We start from the raw sequence: 18,936 nt of genomic DNA, 5'->3' as shown, positions 1-18,936 counted from the left end.
AAAAATCAAAATGTGTTTATTAATAATGGATAGGTGTAACTGTGTAAGATCTTGTGTTCTTACAACAAGTTTTAAACTCAAAAAAGAGAGAGAGGCCAGACTCATTTGGAAGTCCAGCAGAGATCCTGCTCTTGCTATTCACAATATTAAAARGAGCTCACAGAGGCTGGGGTGGTAAATAGCCCGGACTAAACTTAAAAGAAGGCTATTCTGCATTAGGCTATTCTTTCCATTCTCATGTAAAACACAACAGTTTAAAGTACAATAATCAGTATGATTACTGAATAATTCTGTAGATTTCATTGACGAGATCACTAAAAGGGGAATTGTCTATATTTTACTAATATCATGACTCTTAAATGCCTCAGCAGTAAAGCATAATAATCAATTGGGTACTATTACACATCTATACATGCTCATAGATTTTCAGTTTGATACAGAGAAATGAGATTTACACAATTGCCACAGAAGAATAAAAAACAACCCTCATTCTAACATATCAGATTTGATCACAGACAAAAAGGAATCACAAATCACAAAAGCTTTATCCTTGGTGTTTCAGAAGTTCCCCAAAGGGAAGGTGATTATGCTCTTGAAAAAWTGCAAAGTATTTTTAAAAAAGTATAGCACAGCTCAATTGGAAGTACTGAAATGCTTCAAGTTTTCAGGACTAGATCAGCTCTTTTATTACAGGAAGTGCAGTTAGACAAAAATATTCAGGGTGCTTCTAAAAAACTGAAATATTTCTAAAACAAATTATTCAAATCAGGAATTATCTGCAGAAACAGATTCTTTTTAAAAAAAATTTACATTGGTTTCTGCTTTTTCAACTCATGGTTAGAGATTCCTAAACACTGAAGTTAAACACGTCTGAATTACTTTCCTGTCCAGACAGATGTTTGCGATCTTGGGAGGCTATCATAAGATGAGCTAGAAAAATTCTCCTAGTAGTCAACTTCCACTTCATTTATGAATTTTTCATAGCTAATTCATATACCCTAGAGCTTGAAAATCCCCAGTGAATTTCAGAGCATAGAAGGGCAAGCGGCCATTAAATTCTCACCTCACATACTTTTTTCCTGGCATGTAACTACATCATTTGGACTGCTATAGTACGGGTATAATTTGTTGTTCATTAAAACAACCTTTAGGTACTCTTTTTAAATAAGAACTTTCGRAGACAGAGGCCTCAAAAGCATGACATAAGATCCTTTATTCTTTGTTAAAATATGGAATTAGTAAGTTTGTTTCTGAAAGGAAAAAATAAATCATTTTAAGTTAAGAGACATTGAGCTTCCATAGGATGAAGCTCAGATATGCTCTCCCTATTAGCATTTTCTGGCATGCCACATACTTCTATACAGTATAGCACAATTCGGGGGCAGGGGATGACCCTTTCTACTGTAGTGTTACAGTATTCTGCATGCAACATAGCTATAAGAAATCAAATTTCTAAGGTAGACCATGATGCTAAATACAAGGACTCTTCTTCCATAGTCAAGAAATGAAGTTTCTTTTTTTTCCCCTGAGCACATCCTTTAAGATATCATGTAGCCCATCTTGACTATTTCTCTCTACAGCTGAGTTTTAAGAACCATCACATAGGGAACATTCTCAATTGCTTTTTTCCAGGGTGGCATGACAGCTATACAAAAGCAGCTTTAAGACCTAGTGAAAATATGAAGCAAAGCAGGAAGGAAAAAGGTGGTTATCTATAATTGGAGTTTCTGTTCCATCTGAGTTGCAGACTGCCCAGGCTCTGCTGAATTAGCCAGAATACACAGACGATACCAACCTAAGCACTGAACACTGAGGATTTAACTTGTATCAGCCATTTATTAAAGCTCTTCTACAGAAAATTTGCTTGAAATAGGACAGGCTGGTAGGCAGATACAATATATGAAAACTGCACCCGAAGAGTGATTTGGGGTTTTTGTCCTCATCCAGTTCCCATCTGGTCTCCAAGTCTGTGTATGTGTAAAAGGAAAAAGAGGCAAGGATTTTATACACTAGAGCATTAGGACTAGGAACAGACATAAACGAAGTTACTGTAAATCCTTCCAACTTACCAAAGTAACGTAATTACAGTGGCAGGTATAAGACTCAGTCATCCTCATTATTCAAAAGATCGTAGAGATTTTATTAACAAAACCAGACTGACAAAAACCTATAGGCACCGCTCTGAGCAGCGCACTCAGTTCTTTACTGGTTTATATTTCCGAAATGAAACACAATGAGTAACAAAATTCGCTCAAGACACGTGTACTTTCACTTTTGAAAATGAGGTAAACTTCTGCAGTTGCAGCAAGTTTAAGTCCTACTGCACATCTTTTGCCAGGTCACAGTCATCAGCTTCTTCCAATGAAGGGGATACACATCAGTGACATATCTGCATACATATACAAACAACATTCACATGATAATAGCTTGATGTATTTTCATCAGACTCTCCGAAAAGATGCACGCTACCTCAAAATTTAAATCTTACTATGATCTGATAGGTCCAGATCACTAGACAATAAAGATACTAAGAGGAATTCTTTCCAGAGTGACAAAAATGGATTCTTCAAAGTTTCCATTTTTTTTAGCATGATCTGGCTATAGCTGTTGACACTTGTTCCTAGATCTAGCACCAAATGTTAAAATGTTTTGGGTATCTTTACTAAATGAAAATCTGCTTAGAGGACAAATCTGGAATTTAAACTTTTGAAATAATGCCAAGCTAAGGACTCTATCCGTAGGAAGTACTGCAGAGAGCTTTCATAAAACCAACATTTTTAGAAATAAATCAGTGCTCTTTCCCCAGAGATCATTTTAATTCCAGGCTTGACCTGTGTAGTCTAAAAAGCAAAGGAAGCTGTTGTGACCTCTTCCTACCCTCCTAATTATGTGGGTCATGAAGACGACTTACACCTACAGTATATAGCCCCTTTGCTCTGTCATGGGTAACCATCAATCTTACACACCTGGAAAAGGGTGTGACTATGAAATTCTTTCAAATCTGCGCTCAGAACTTACTTAATTGTGCTAATGTATAAGACAAAATGTGAAGCTGATCATTAAGTCAAGGAATTTCCTCTATATAATGCAATCCCTGCACGTCCAGTGCAAGCAGGAACAGTATTTTCATTAACTTCTGTTACTGGTGGTATGTTTACAGTTCATCACTCTCCTAGATTTCAGATAGTCTTTTTGAAAGATAACAACATTGCTTTGGTTTTCATGGTAACCATACCGCTTAAGAGGCCACTGAAGATGGAGAGTAGAATTACATTAGACAGCTTTTATGCTCTTTATGTTTTCAAAGATTACAGCTCACGTTAGGGTTTGTGAGGACGACAGAGGTAAGGCTTTCCCTAAGATAAAAGAAAACATTATTCCTGACCAACTCTTTTGATTATTCATATAACTTCGCTGTACTTCTACAGCTAAATGCATAACAAAATGATCTGTGACTTGGAAAGGAGACCAAAGGAGCAAAGGAGGAGAAAACTAGTGGTCCACATATTACTGTTCTTGTCACCTTTTAAGAAATCCATCATATACATACCACATGGGCTTTTCTATTGACTACCTTTAAAATCATCAAATTCTCAGAGATGAAGAGGTGARGGAACAAATCAGACCAGAAGCCCTTTAAAGCAATGTATTTTCAAGCCAACTGGAAAACCACAAGGCCGCATAAATGATGYTTTCTCTGAGCCACAATGTGATTGTCAATACAGTCTTTTTTGATTCCCAAGGACAGAAAGCATAACATTGCCTGGGCTAAAGTGAGATATGCCCAGCTACCAGAAGTGAACTACAGCAGCAACTTTAGTACAAAATTGAAAAGTATTCATCTTGTCTTCTGAGATAAGATTTACTCTTTCTCAGAGGGTACAGGGTACAGCTAATCTTCCTATGGAATCTTTCAGGAAGAAGATAAGGAATAATATCAAGAGAGAGTCCTCAGTGGTATGCAATGCTGTTTGACTGAGGCCAGTTAGACCATTCCTCTCTTAAGGTTAAAGAAAAATATCCCAAAAAAATGTAGAGTGTGATCTATGGACTGAAGACCCAGTCCATATGTTCCATGTATTCCCTTTGGCACAAGAGATTTTGAAAGMCTGTAGGGTGGAGGGAAGGTGGTCACTCTGCCACTGATGAGGAGTGGGAAGTTCAACATTAGCATCAACAGGCCAAGACTCATGGTCATGGTTAATGTTCCTTAAATTTCTTACCATGCTACTGATATTCAGTTATTGAATTGAAAGTCATCTAAAAAACAAACTGATGTTAAGTTAATCATTAGGCAAAACACAAAAAGACCTTCTTATTCAACTTTTTTTTTTTTTCCTCCTCCCCTCCCTCCCCCTTCCCTAGGACTACACTCTCACCATGTACTTCCAGCAGTCCTGGAGGGATAAAAGGCTCTCCTATTCTGGAATACCTTTAAACCTAMCGCTGGACAACAGAGTGGCTGACCAACTCTGGGTGCCTGACACGTATTTCCAAAATGATAAGAAGTCATTTGTCCACGGAGTGACAGTGAAAAATCGAATGATTCGACTCCATCCAGATGGGACAGTCCTTTATGGCCTACGGTATGTTGGGTTTTTTAATCAGACATATTGCTGTCTTGGCAGAATGCAAGTAGTGTTCGTTAAGTGCTGGCATTACCACCATTGTCTTTCTCTCTTTTCTCTCAGTTTCTCACTGCAGCTTTACAAGTCAACAAACACACAATCAAAAATATAATACTGCTGAATATTTTCCATGAGGTATCATAACTAATTTTAATAAGCTGTAGCCGAACTAATGAAGTCTAATGCCTCTGTATCTTTCAGCTCTTCCGAGCATGTTAACGCTATTAACGAGTTATCGTGGTTCTGTCACAACCATAACCGAGATGAACACTTCCTTCTTTCCAGAATTTCTCCAATAATTCTTTAAAACAATACAAAATACAAAAATGAGATTCTTCTGAAGAAATACAATCAATTTTTAGCAGAAAAAAAGAAAACAGTTTTTAATTCACCATAGTAACTTACATATTATCAACACTTCCGAGTATAGGTTTTCTTTAATTTGCCTTGGTTTATTACTGCCTCTTCAAACCACAATGTGATTCATATTCACCCCCCACACAAAATACATTCTAAGATCTGAACAGGCACAATGCAAAGATCACATACACAAACGTAAAATTAAAATTAAACCAAGTTTTTTGTTCTGCTAAGGATCTCCAGAGCCCGTCTGAGTAGCCTTTGCATTATTTTTAAAGCTAAGGTAGCTTTGCTTGGAAAATACATTGCCTGCTTGAAACCCTGCCTGCCCTGACCACTGTTATCATTCAAAAGTGAAAATAATATCCACAAAACATAAATCTAAAAGCGTACTTCAGTTAACCTGTAAAATCATAAAGCATGACTCTTAACTACCTAGCTGTTTTTAAAGACCTTAAAAACATGCTTAAGATAAGATTGAAAAGAACAGAAATTGTTGCAGCAAGTCAAAAAGGAAAGTAATAGGGAAAGAAATTTACAGCTTACTGAAAATGAAAGTTTGAAATATGGCCTCTTAGTGTATAAAAATGTAACCTCAAACTACAACACTACCCATGCACTTAGAAAGAGCCTTTCAACCCATCAGCTCAAACTTYACAAGAAAAGAAAAAAAACACTTAAAAATTATTTGGTCCATGGTGATTTCTTTTGAACTCAGACTCTCAGACAGTRTGTGAATCTCTACCAAGGAACATAAAGACACTTTTACACAGTCAATTCTGTTCTGTTATAGAAATACTGTTACTTTAATTATGAAGGGGGAGGGGGAAGGAACCCATGAGGAAACAGCTGATAGACGACAGACCATCATTATCATCTGGTAGACAAAATACATGAAAAATACATCTTTCCAGTTGTCTTCAGACTTCATATGCTACAGTACCTTTCAATTAAAGTCCCAAAAATCAGCTTAGCAGGGCAGTTATGATTAGAGAACTTTTTGGCTTGAACTTTATTTTTTTTTTTAAGGCTAGGAACTAGTCCTATTTACATTAAGATTCACACAGTTGCAAGAATGTGTATTACAGCTAAGTAGTTCCTTACAGACATACACACAGGTGTATATTAATACTGTGTTTAGTTTGTGTTAAACATATGCTATGTATGCACTTTCACAGATATGCTACACATCTGGTATCAATCACCATCTTCTGCAGGGATAACAAATGAAGTTGTTGCATACCAGGTGAATCTCTTGCAAATCCTCCTATGCACTTCACCTATTCAAATTTAAGTCTAACTCAGGCCTGGCTGAGAACCTGTGACCCTGTCCAAGCCTTGTGCACTTACCCAGGCAAATCTCCAAATCAACAGCAGAAATTGCCACCTTCACAGTGACACTTCTTCACAAGAAGTCATTAGTCCATAAGAGTAAATCATTCATATTTGACAACAGCTTTGCAACTTAACACCACTCGGCGTATCACTGCCCTCAGTAGGCAAAAATTAAAAACTTCCACCAGCGCAAAGAGCAAGCTATCATCCACATATTTGCAGTCTAGCAGTGGGCAATTCTTTTCTCCTTCATGTCATCTCATCCCCTTCACAAACATTGGCACAAGGGCAGTGCTCCCGCTCTCCTCCTCGCCCCAGATGAGGCGGCAGGAGCTCAGGGCACAGCAGGGTCAGATACTGCCAAAGGTCCCTTTGTCTCATGGACAGCCTTGGTGGGATACAGCTAACGCCAGCGAACCATACGCAGAAAGCGGGCTTCAGCTCTTGGGGCTTGTTCACAGCTCAAGTTGCCGCTCYATGTTTCTTCCAAGGACAAAACAGCTTGTTTGGATGCATTCAGTGAGCTGTATTCAGTTTGCCAGCTGCCAGTGAAATACATGCAACATCCCAATCCCACAAAAAGACTGGGCTGAAGACAAGGATAACAAATGACAAAGAGCAGAAGAAGGAAGAATGCAGCTAAGAGATACTGGAGCAGTTTTCATACAACAGACGACAGTTATTGCATTGAACAGTTTTTGCATCTCTTATTGGTCACCTTCTTGATGGTGATAAATTATGCTTTTGTCAGCCTATATATTTCCTTTAGTTCATAAAAACAAAGATTTCTTCCTGTAACAAACAACACATGCATCATGATGCAGAGAAAAACATTGCAGAAAATATTCTGAGGCAAAATTCAACATCATCTGATAAAAAATTTTGCAAGGCTCCAATCTTAGTCTCACAAGCAGAGAAGAAACTTTGAAATGCATTACTGCATCTTTAGCTTCTAGGCAATAGAGAGTGTAAAGAAACTATCACAAAACTTCTCACAGAAGAGCTGTGACGCACAAGTTTCACTTTCACCACTGAAAACAGAGCATTGGCCTGGWATGGCTTGAACAAGATGGACACCACAAATTATGTTGCACACCAGGGTCTGAATTCCCAGCAAATCATTAGTCCTTTCAAAGAGAGACTTGAACCATCTCTGTGATTGATTTAAGTGTTTGCTTTCCCCTATGTTTCCTATTCCCCACACAAAAATTCTATTTTCAGTCCAGAGTTAAAAGTTTCTTTTCAGGTTCAGATACAAAATTCTACTGGCTTCTTTAAACAGGAATTGGAATAACAACAGAAGTTCTAATTAACCTGCTTTGCTTGCAAACATGCACTAGGCAGTTTGGAGTTAACACAAAGTTCAATTTAAACACAGTTGAGGAAAAATGAAACAAGGYTAATCATCTGGCTTCACAGATGAATAAACAACAAAAATACAAACTGAATACACTGGGCTGGTTTTTGATTATTTTAGCAAGACATTACCACTTCCGTATGTCCATTAGATTACGTCTATTAGATTGTATTATTCCCTGTGATGAAACACAGGCAGCCCCCAGCGACTTTTTCAGTAACTTTCAATTGCTTTCAATTGCACAGACTGCAGAATTAAGACTGCATATAAAATTGTCCAGACACAGAATACTCCTAATACTAATTCACATTTTAAGAGGGCAGAAGGCTTATGTCCCTTATTGCAAATGCTACCTCTGTAAATTATTCACAGTAGTATATGTAAGCCCTCAAACACTTGGTTCTTAAGTTTTTATCAAATTCTCTCATCAGTGGCTATTATTATTTTCTGCGGTGTATCGTGATTGAGAAAACACCTGCTTCTTACAGAAAAGAAAAAAAAACCCTTAAGCACTATTACACAAACATAGGTGGACAGGCTGACCTAGAGCAGTGTGATAGGAAATACCAGGGCCTTTGACCCTCAGGCAAGTGAAATCATTATAGCTCCTGACCCTTGGGCCTTCCAGAGCCCTGCACAAGCAGCTCAGCAAGAAGCAAACCCACAGTGCCAAGAGGCTTGTGTCTGAGACAGCTCTAACCTGGTCCCAGTACAGCCAGGAAGATATTAGTTTTTTTTTTTCCTCCATGTTGTAGTAAACTGCAAGTCACRTTAAGTGTAATCCTTTCAGCACAACCAGTGTCTCGCATTACTTTTCTTGACTTTTCAGGGAAGAGTCAGTAGAAATATCTCTCAAAGCTCTAGAATCTCAAAGAAACACATGTCATTTCTTTTGCTTACCTTTTCTCATGTGTGCAACAGAGTCTGAGAAAGATGCTGAGGGATGTCATTATCCTTAATTAAAAGACAAGAATTTTATTAATTTGTTGTACTGAGCTCCAAACTCAAATCTTATGTCATGACGTCAGCATGGAAACTGACTTAAATCATCCTTTTCCCAGTCTTTTATGCCATCTCTTAATTATTTTCAGCACTTTGCTACTGGAACAATGACATCTTACTACTTCTGAGATACTTGTTCTGTTATCATGATATTACCTCAAAATAAACAACAGCAGAATTCCTCTGGCATGTTTAAAACAACAATGGGTTGCACATCCTTCAACAATATCAGTTGCCGTTAAGAAGCACAGACCTTTACACAGATCTCCCTCACTGCCGATGTTCAAATACTACTAACCAATCTTCCATTAGAGCAGATCTGTCTTTATTTATTTCAAGGCCTGAACATATCATGAGAAATATGCAAAGGACTAGCTTCGAACACTGACACTAACCTCTGGTTTTAGTCAGCCCATGCAGTTTTTAGGCTACTGCAGCAGAAGGCTGCAGGTCACCTTGCTAGGCACTGTACAGTTACACGGTGGTGAGTGGGAAGGACAGTCTCTGCCTTCACTGTAAAGATTTACAATTTCACTACTTTATATATACAGATGGTCTACTACAGCAAAAACAGTATCAGACCCCAATCCGTTCTGGCCAAGGAAGGACTCTGCAGGTACAGTCCATATCCATGCCTGAGTCAAAGGGGAGAAAGCAACTGATACTAGCAGTGTATACACAGAAGACAGAATGCATGGCAAAAACACAGCTGCATTTATCAATCAGGCTTCTTTATCTGCAGGACAAAGAGTTACCCCAACCCTTACTGGCTGCATAAGGCTAGGAGTGGGAAGCATCAAAGTTCACTTATCCTTTCTCAAGCTTAGGCAAAGATTTCTCCACATGGCATGTCTGCAAAGTCAAAAGATCTGTACTTGCCTGAGAGCTGCACCATCATCAATACTGGACATTACTATAAACTATGAAATGCATTTTCAGTATCATTCCTAGCTTCTGCAAAACTATTTGGTACAATCCCAGATTTTTTCACATATACTGCAATTAATTTGGTAAGAGATTGCAAACTGGCTTGTATAATTCAATCTGAAAAGATAAACTTTCATCTTAACACAGCTACAGTCAGCTCCTTACTGCATAAAGCAGAGCAGCACTCAAATGGGCTCTGGCATGTTAAGTCAATACCTTATTTCCCAAACAGAGGCTGAGGTGCAAGGAATGTGCTTGTCTAAATGTGGCTGAGATGGGACTGACACTCCTTTCTAGTGAATGAGTGAGCAAATCTAACTGAAAAACAGCTATATGCTCTACTGAGGGGGAGATGAACAAAAAAGGACAGAATAAGACAGAATCCCACAGAAATATTATTTGCACTTTTGTTTTCTGATGCAAGAAGAGAATTATTATATTCAGATGCAAAATAAAAACSAGCAGGAATAAAGGAACTGTAACTTCTGAGCTCATGACAAACAACCTTTAGAAAAGCAGGTTCTCTCTTCCCCAGGCAGGATGTCCCCTACAGCTGCCAGCTTAGCTGCACTCTCCTGTTCAGAGATGAACATTTCTCTCCAAATCTGACTCCTTCTGCTACTCACAGTACCCCTTCCCAACTCCTTCTGCTACTCACAGTACCCCTTCCTGAATAACTTGAGGTTACCCCAGTTAATCTTAAAAGACTGGAAAAGACACACATGACATAATGCTATTGCATGATAAGGATGATAGATCAGCAGGGGAACAGAAAATTTGGTGCATTTGCTGTATGAAGATCAATTAATCATGATTTTATTTCTCCAGTATTTCATTAGGCACTGGTGAGAAGAATCTAAACACTGCGTTGTTCCATACCTATCCCTGACATCTACTGTAGCTGTCTCAAGTCAGAGCTGGAAACCAAATAGGCAACCATAATTCAGGCACCCTCTAGCTCTAGAGCTGTTGGATTTGTAACCTTTATATTATACGTCCATAAATGGATGGCATCTGTGAAATACTTTACATACAGTGAAATGCAATCTCATTACTATTTTACTTACAGTTGTGTTATACATAATGTAACATATTAAGCAATACAGTTCTATCATTTCTTTAACATAATCTGATGAAAAATATTGAAAAGAGATAACTTAGTTAYAACTGAAAGTACGCAGCCATAACTGATGAAATTTAGGACAAAAGTGAATATAAATAAGACTAACAGGGTGTGATTTATGTAGATCTTTACCACTGCAGGTAGAACAGAAAAACTGTAAAAGCTTATGGGCTTCTATATACAAACCCCGCCACACATACACACACCACCACCAAAACACTGAAGCTTTTTTCAAAGTCAAGCACAGTATGAAGCCTAGGAAATCTGACAAAATGAAGTGGTAAATGGGTAGTAAATAAACAGCAAATGGAAATGGAAGACTACAAAACCACTATGTTAAGCTATGCTAAAACTTCACAAGAAAGAAGAAAAGTTACTATGCTTTCAGAYCGCTGAAACAGTGTAAGATGTTGCAGGTGTAACTCGGAGAAAGCCTTGTTACCTTCCTTTAGCACTAATGGCTTCACAAATAACAACAGGCAACCTACTGTCCACCTCCAAGTGGGAAAGACATGGTCTCCTCACACCAGGAATCGATAACATGCAAATTCCAGCTGACCATGAAGCTAATCTGTCTCCCCTCTCTTCCTCCATCCCCAGTAAAGAGAAGATTTGCCAAAAAAGCGCAGCTCTCTGTGAAGCAACTATTCATCAACTCATACTGTATTATCAAACAATTCACTACATTTTATTTGGAACTTTCTTCCTCCAATTTCTAAACCTACCAACTAAATTTTTATTCCATGTTCGCATATTTTTAAGAGTGAAAATAACATATGAAAGATGAGGACATCTCTTCAGGTTAAATGAGTCTTATTGGTTATACATAAACAACAACTTAACACTGGCTCAGCTTTACATGGATGAGCAGTGGCTCTTAGAATCACTAATTAAGTGCATAAGCAGTGCTGGAGTCAAAGACCAGCTTTGTGGGCTTGAATTTAAACACAAGCTTTAGATGCTCTAATTGATCACAACTATCATGTATATCACTTTGAACAACTGAATCATAAGCATTTTGTAGAGCAAGGCCCAGCAGGCCTTATTCAAAGACCACTTTAATTCAAGTAGATTTTGGATCAAACTCAGATGGCTGAACCTATTTAAATATATTTATATTGCTTCAAAACTACTGAACTACATTTATACTATCCAAAGAGTAACAAAAAAAATTCAAGCAAAACACAACAAACTAACAAATAAAACCAAAGGGGATCATAAATGGTTTGTTTTAAAGTTGAAGGACACAACAAAATATACAGTATGTATTTTCTATGCAGCACATCAGATCTTGCTTTATTGGCAAAAAACAGGCTGTTTTCAGATGATTCCCCTGTCATCCATCCTACAAACTCTTCTGCATATTAAATCTGAACAAGTCACAGCCATCCATTTAACTCATATCAGAAACTGGAACGTCTTCCAGTACTTCTACCTCTGCCGCTGTCAATGCAATCTGTGTCAAGACTATCTTTCTCAATGTTGTAGTCTTTATGCCTTTTTTGGTAACAACTCCATACACTCTAATGCCCATCTCTGGTAGGTTTATAGATAACAATATAGATAGTTACCTCAAAAATATTAAGAGATATAGAAATTACATCAAAATAAATTTTTAACGATAGAAGATACTCTGAGAAGAATCTCAAGTAAATTTATAAACAATTTAATCTCTTCATCCAATAATGGCATAGTCAACTTTGCATAAGTATTTTTTCTTTACCTTCTTTTAGGGGACAGGTAGCAGGGCGAATCTGAGTAACAACATTCACTAGGAGTTTTGGTATAGTTTCCCATCTCGCATTCCTCCTACTGCAGGACATAAGAGCTCTTCCCTGATATTGCTAGTTATACAAATATCTTATAACTGATATAAGATACCAAAAAGATAAACCTCCACAAGCTTTTCAGAAGTGACCTACAGAACTCCAAACCGTATCAGTGTGGCCCACTACATATATATCCATGGAGCAGAGTATATTTCACCATTATACTCTAGAAGTTAGTGCTCAACTTTACAGAACTTTAAGTTATTTGCAATCCTCCTGCAATAAACAATTTTGATCATGTTTCTTGCTTCATATACTTTGCAGATAACACCAAATGAACTCTGGTAAATCACCAGGTTGCAACAGCAGCCTCAGTTCCCCCCAGCTCATGTACTTTATCTACATCTAACCTAGCTGGTTTCATGTTAGCTTAGGTACCTGGTCACAAATTGGAGAAACACAGGAAACAGTCACTGATTGCAGGTACTGAGAACTTCATGTTCCCCTGCCAGAGTCACTGGCTGTGACTCTTGGAATTGCAATAAGAAAGTAATAATAAAAAATAAACACCATGCACAACAGGTCCATCCTAAAGTCAGTTCAGTGAGAAATAYACTGCAACACACTGCGCTTCTCTTTGGAAAGAACAGCTAAAAGCACATCCACTATCTCAGAAGGGAAAGAACACAAGAAAGATCAGAATGTTGAGTAATACAAGCCAAAAGCAAGATCCTGAAAAACCACTGTACCATCCAGAAGAAAAGAAGTGCCTCTGACGTGCTGAGTATATTGCAGGCTACACTCAAGTATATTGAGCTAGAGGACCAGATCCTGAGGAAAATACAAATCTACTCTTTGTATCAAGAAAACAGAACAAGCACTTAGTTATTTGTACTTGCTTTTTGTGACACTGTATATTTCCCACATACAAGAAATGTCCAGTTCTTCATGGTTAAAAGAAATCACAAATGTCCATTTTTCAAAACATGCACAGCAACAGGCTTGGTCCAACAAGACACTGATCATCTTCCAAAAAGGTAATACCCTCTTATATTAGCATGATTTCTAAAGATTGTACAGATGAGTTTATCTGAGAAGATATATTACTTTAAAAGGTTAGGATGACTTCTCCCATGCATCAYGGCATGGGCAGAAAAAAATTTAGTTAATTTTAGCCCTTGGTACTTCTCAGGCTTGAGAACGTAACTATTTGATGATCAAATGCATACTACCAACATATCTTTTAACAGTCACCCTAACCATCTCTGAGAAGACAGTCATAAGAGACTGCAAATATGGCATTTGTCATAAGCTTCAGACAAACAGTTTTGTAAACTTTGAGAAACAAACTGATCAAGCCGTTTTACTGGAATCATAAGCCACAAAATGCATGTTCTATTCCCAGCCCTGTTACTAATATAGTCACATAAATTAAGAACCTGTAAAGTAAATCCRGGGTGAAAAATCTTGATATTTTTCTTCATTAGTTGTGTTTTAAACTCATCCTTAGATTTGATGATAAACTTATATAAGATACAGAAGATACAGCTCTCTTAAAGCAATCCTCTTTTTAGTAAAATGGGAGCTAAGAGTTTTTAAAAGTCTTTTAACCTTTAAAAGCTTTTAAAAAGCCTAGAAGTTATCCAAGCAAGAGCACCTACAGGTCCCCAATGCTGTATTACCTTTAATATGTTCTGAATGGTAATCAAGGGACATAAAGGAGGCTATTTGATTTATGCTTCACGTAAAGAAGGACTTCACGTATTTATTTTATTGGAAAAGATTCAGTTCAAATAATATCTTAACTCATGATTTTCTTCTGTCAAGAAATCCATGAAATGTGTCAACCTGTTCCCTTTATTAAAAGGCAATTGCAACATGGATATTAGTAATTCAATCATTTGGTCTGCAGGCAAATCATATTCTATCTAGGAGTGGGACTGTGCTTTTTTTTCCTCATGATTGTCTTAAAGCTGCCCGTAGTTACATAATTCATTCAAAAGTCAGGTCTGAACTGCAACAAGCCACATTTTGAAGAATATGCAGCTAAATAGTATTCCTAATCGATAGCTGAAAATCTACTAAAAATGTAGCTATGTCCATTATCAATAAATTGGCATGGGCTTTGTTTTTACCTTTAGAACACTTTTGGAATAAGTGACTTCCACTTGCTAATAAACCATGTATTGTTTTGTAAAAGCTAGTAAAACAATGCTGATTAAACTAGAGCTTTGGATCAATGTGACTGAAATAATGCTGTGTACCATGTGTTGCCATTTTACCTGAACCTATTTTTTAAGCCCAGCTGTCAGCAAATGTATTCCAGCTGGGAATTAAGAATACTGAAAAATCAAGTAAGGTAGAAAYAGGTTTTTTTTTCATCATATTCCTGTGAGCATTTGAGTTGGGTAAAAATGATTAGTATTTTTTGCTTGTGAATACTCATGGGAACATGTAATGAAAACTATGTCAGTCTTACCTCTTTGTGCTCTTTGGCTGAGTATTCCAGTATACTGGTTTTATAGGCAGTATTATTTAAGAAAGTTAAATTTGTGGCTCTAGGCACATTTAGACTCTAGATATATCCATGGAAATTACATGAGTATGCATTGGCTCCAAACTATGCCACTGCACCAGGTACTACAGTGCAAGTAGTAAAAACAACATTTGTACCAAAAACACTCTCAATTCTCTTTCCTCAAATAAAAGAGATAATGAAAATGAACAGGACTGTTCTGCTATAAAGTGACAATTCTAAGCATTCATAAATAGAAAAAAAAAAGGCATTATCATCTCACTGGTTATAGAAGTGAGAAGCAGTATTCATGTAAATTGTTCAACATCACGGAGGAAATCCAGATCAGAACCAAAAACTAAACCAAGTAATCATCCAAMCAAATTTCAATCTAAGGAGTCATTTTCCTGCTCTAAAAATCACTCTTACTTCTGATGTCAAGTTTAGAATTGGTTTTACAACAAAAGTAAGAGCTACCCCCTTCCATAAATACATCAAGTATGCTTTAAGCATCCAATCGGGGAAAAAAAAAAATCAATTTCTACTGAAATTTTTAAAAGTTCTAAGGATAAAAATTTCAACTTGACACTATTTGCAACCAGATCCAAAGAAAAGCAATTACCACTGAAACATCTTGAGATAAAAGAGTTAAGTAATCGAAACCTTGCAAAAAAAAAATTTAAATATAGCAACTGTAAAAGGTAATTTAACTCAAATTCTAGGAAGTTTTAAAATACACAGTTATTACCCAAAAATGGGTAACTAATATGCACTGAGATTACTGAAGACTTTTCAGTATTACTTGGGAGCCCCCTGCTGGGACTCTGCCTTTAGAAAACAAGCAAAGAGGTGTTTTGAAGGTGTGTCACGGATGTTTCAGTAATGTTTAAATACTGCAGATACGTGCTTATTATCCTTAGTCACTGAATGCTTAACTTCTCATAAGCAAATCACTACACAGAAGAAAAATAGTAACTCTGCTCTACATTGCAAATACATTCATTTATTATCAGTTAAATATTTAAATGTGTAAAAAAATGTACCTAATTGTGGTACATTTGTGCTTGAAGATTCAAAAGGCRTAGCCTGTGTGCTGGGCATAATGGTTCCAAACCTGTGGATGATCATAATAGGTTCCATAAACAGAATAATGTTAGTTCAACTTGATTAACAAACAAAACAACCCCCCCCCCACACACACACACACACACTCCCCACCACCACACAGAGAGTCCTACAAGAACACATACAGAATTCACTTTAGGCTTATGAGGAAGACTGACCTTTTTTATCGCATCAACTGATCTAACTTCAAAAATCAGATGAGCCTCCAGGCAYACAAGCTCCTTTTTACCTCAAGCAAACAACAAACTTCAAGTTACGTATTACACTGAAGTTGCAGATCCATCAACATTTTCTTTGCTAGCCAAACTCATGTGAAAGGTTTCCACCTATGCTACAGTTTGCGACCTCCTTAGTACCACTGCATTCAGAGAGCTGTGCAATTACACTAGCTAGAATTCCAAGAACCAATTTTTCCCAGAAGTTTTTTTTAAACCCATGTCACTTCACTGCTCTTGGTTATGAATAGCACAGTTCTAAAGCTTACTCTTCAGATTCACGTTTGAAGATACTTTGTAGGTCACCATGTCAGATCAAAATTGAGAGGTCAAGGGTGGAGTGGCTGTTCCATTAAAAACGTTTTCCCCCAGCAATAGGAGTTTGTCTTTTATCAGCAATGAGCTGATGGCTGTCTGACATGTATATGAGCTTTCATTCACAAGTGATCTTTTATTCCATTCCTAATTCCTTTTCCTATTACTTCTTAATGGCAAAGCATCAGACTTATTTTTAAGATATCTGTGAAAAATATCAAAGTGTTTTCTTGAAAAATTCAAAAGTCTGCCTGCCCACCAGATTATAAGTAAAGCTTCCCGAATGAAGCACAATGCTGTCTATGAATTTTCACTCATAGGAGGAATAACTCAATCTTCTGCCATACTTAGTCACCTGTAGATTTTTTTTTTAAATCGGTGCAACATATTCTTTGCCAAATTGAATAGCTATTAGCATACTCAAAAAGACTATCCCTAGCTGTAGCAAGATTAGTTAAATGACCAAAGCAAAAACCTTATCATAGCTCTTCCCATTACTGCCAAAAATGCAATTACTTTGTGTAAATGCAACAAGAAGTTAAATTTACATGTAAATCTTTCTTATTCCAAAAGACTGCTATATCAGACCAAGGAAGAATGTGTTAGACCAGTAGCAGCTTCTATATATAAAGTTTTGAATAATATTTCTGAAATAGTTTTCAGGTATCTCTCCTAGAAAGGTTCTCAACTCTTTCCTTGAATACAAAAATAAGGCATGCATTCAGGGGAAAGAAATTATTTTGTCAAACCACTGGTAACTGGGTTACAGTTTCACCACAGTGTAACAGCTCCTCATAATGAACCATTTACAATCCATAAAAGGAAACATTGGCAAGCAACACATTAAGCCTCTTCACCTGATGAACTCATCTCTCAGATGATTCTAAAACAGAAAGAAAAAAAAAACTAAATCCAGCATATAAATTGCTCTCTACAGATTACATATTCCACTTTCATCTTAATCTGTTGGAAGTAAGAGAGTAAGAAAGAATTCTTCTTTGTTTATTTCTTAAGTAAGCTATCCTGCTCTTTGGAGCAAAAGGCTGTAACACTACAGCACTTATTCTTAGGCTTATCYGAACACCAAGTCTTAGCAATAACATGAAATTCAGCTACTACATCTAAATAATAACCAAAAGAAAGATAAAGGATGGAAACAGGAAGATGAGAATTTGAAAACAATACAGCTTGGCATGGTTTGTTTCATACTTTAACATGTCCATTAGAGAGATCCTGATGAAAGAATGCCATTGTACAGTTTCTATTGTTAACACATTTCAGGAAAGAAGGGGAACTGCTGCATCATGAAGTCCAGAAGAGAATACCATATATACATGAGCAGCAATTTCTAACTTCACATTTTTTTTCGTCTTGTTCAGAAGAACAAGTAAAATTGCTTAAATACCTCTTGGGTATTTCAAGAAGTCGTGAAGCATCAGCAAGGTTGTGACAGAACACTACAAAATGCAAGTTATACAGCATAAACAATCTGATCTGCTAGACTCAGATAGCTTAGAGTAAAAATAAATTCATCTGTTTGAATAAGCTTCCAACATAATTTCAGCATTTTATTACRATAAAGAGTATCTCCACCATCTAAACATTAGCACCTACCACAAACTCAAAAGTAATTAATGTTGTGTTGGATTTCCAACTCATGCATCTGAAGGATTTTATTTGAAAATGAAATCTTACTGTTTTTTTAATCATAATTTTTTTTATTGTTTTAAATAACAAACTCCCTGTAAAGGCAGAAGCTAATTTGAGAGGACAGAAGGGTTGTAAAGGCCATAGCTGAATATTTGCACAAACGGCAACTTCAGCTTACACTATCCTCATGAACATTACATAGGTAAAGGCACAGTGGCATTAAATAAAATTTATCATACTGCGCTTTTAAAGCTAAAGATGAAAGAAACAGACTCAATAACATATTCTGACTGTGAGAAATTATATCTCAACTATCTGCAGAAATTAAATGCAAGTGTATTGCCAGGAGAATAGGCAAGCTTGAAGAGTTTGCAGAACACTAAATCTAACTCAGGACAGGAGGAAAAAGGTGACAAGAGCTCCCCATAAAGGTCAACACTGGAGCCTGAGCTAGGAAACTCTCAAAAATGCATAAATACTACTTGTCTTGACGTTTAAGAAGCTGTGGAAGACAAGTCTCGTGTTCATTCAACCCATGACTTTAGTTCACAAAATATGGTCATTTTGTTTCTTTGATTCACACTGCTGGCCAGAGGCAATAGCTAAGCCTCATAT

At 36.9% G+C, this 18,936-nt stretch overlaps 1 protein-coding gene across 1 annotated transcript in view; it reads left to right on the top strand.

Moving 5' to 3' along the window:
- Positions 1-2,280: 2,280 nt before the first annotated feature.
- GABRB1 (gamma-aminobutyric acid type A receptor subunit beta1) overlaps positions 2,281-18,936 on the top strand; it is a 64,137-nt gene continuing 47,481 nt past the window's right edge. Inside the window, exons 1-3 of the mRNA XM_085322838.1 lie at positions 2,281-2,285; positions 3,308-3,344; positions 4,366-4,586. Coding sequence (XP_085178964.1) covers positions 2,281-2,285; positions 3,308-3,344; positions 4,366-4,586 — 263 coding nt within the window. The remainder of the gene's footprint in view (positions 2,286-3,307; positions 3,345-4,365; positions 4,587-18,936) is intronic.

The sequence above is a fragment of the Rhea americana genome, unplaced genomic scaffold (assembly GCF_003343005.1).
Source record: "Rhea americana isolate MKP2758 unplaced genomic scaffold, rheAme1 scaffold_8, whole genome shotgun sequence".
Lineage (NCBI taxonomy): Eukaryota > Metazoa > Chordata > Aves > Rheiformes > Rheidae > Rhea > Rhea americana.
This window is presented reverse-complemented; position numbering and strand designations above follow the sequence as displayed.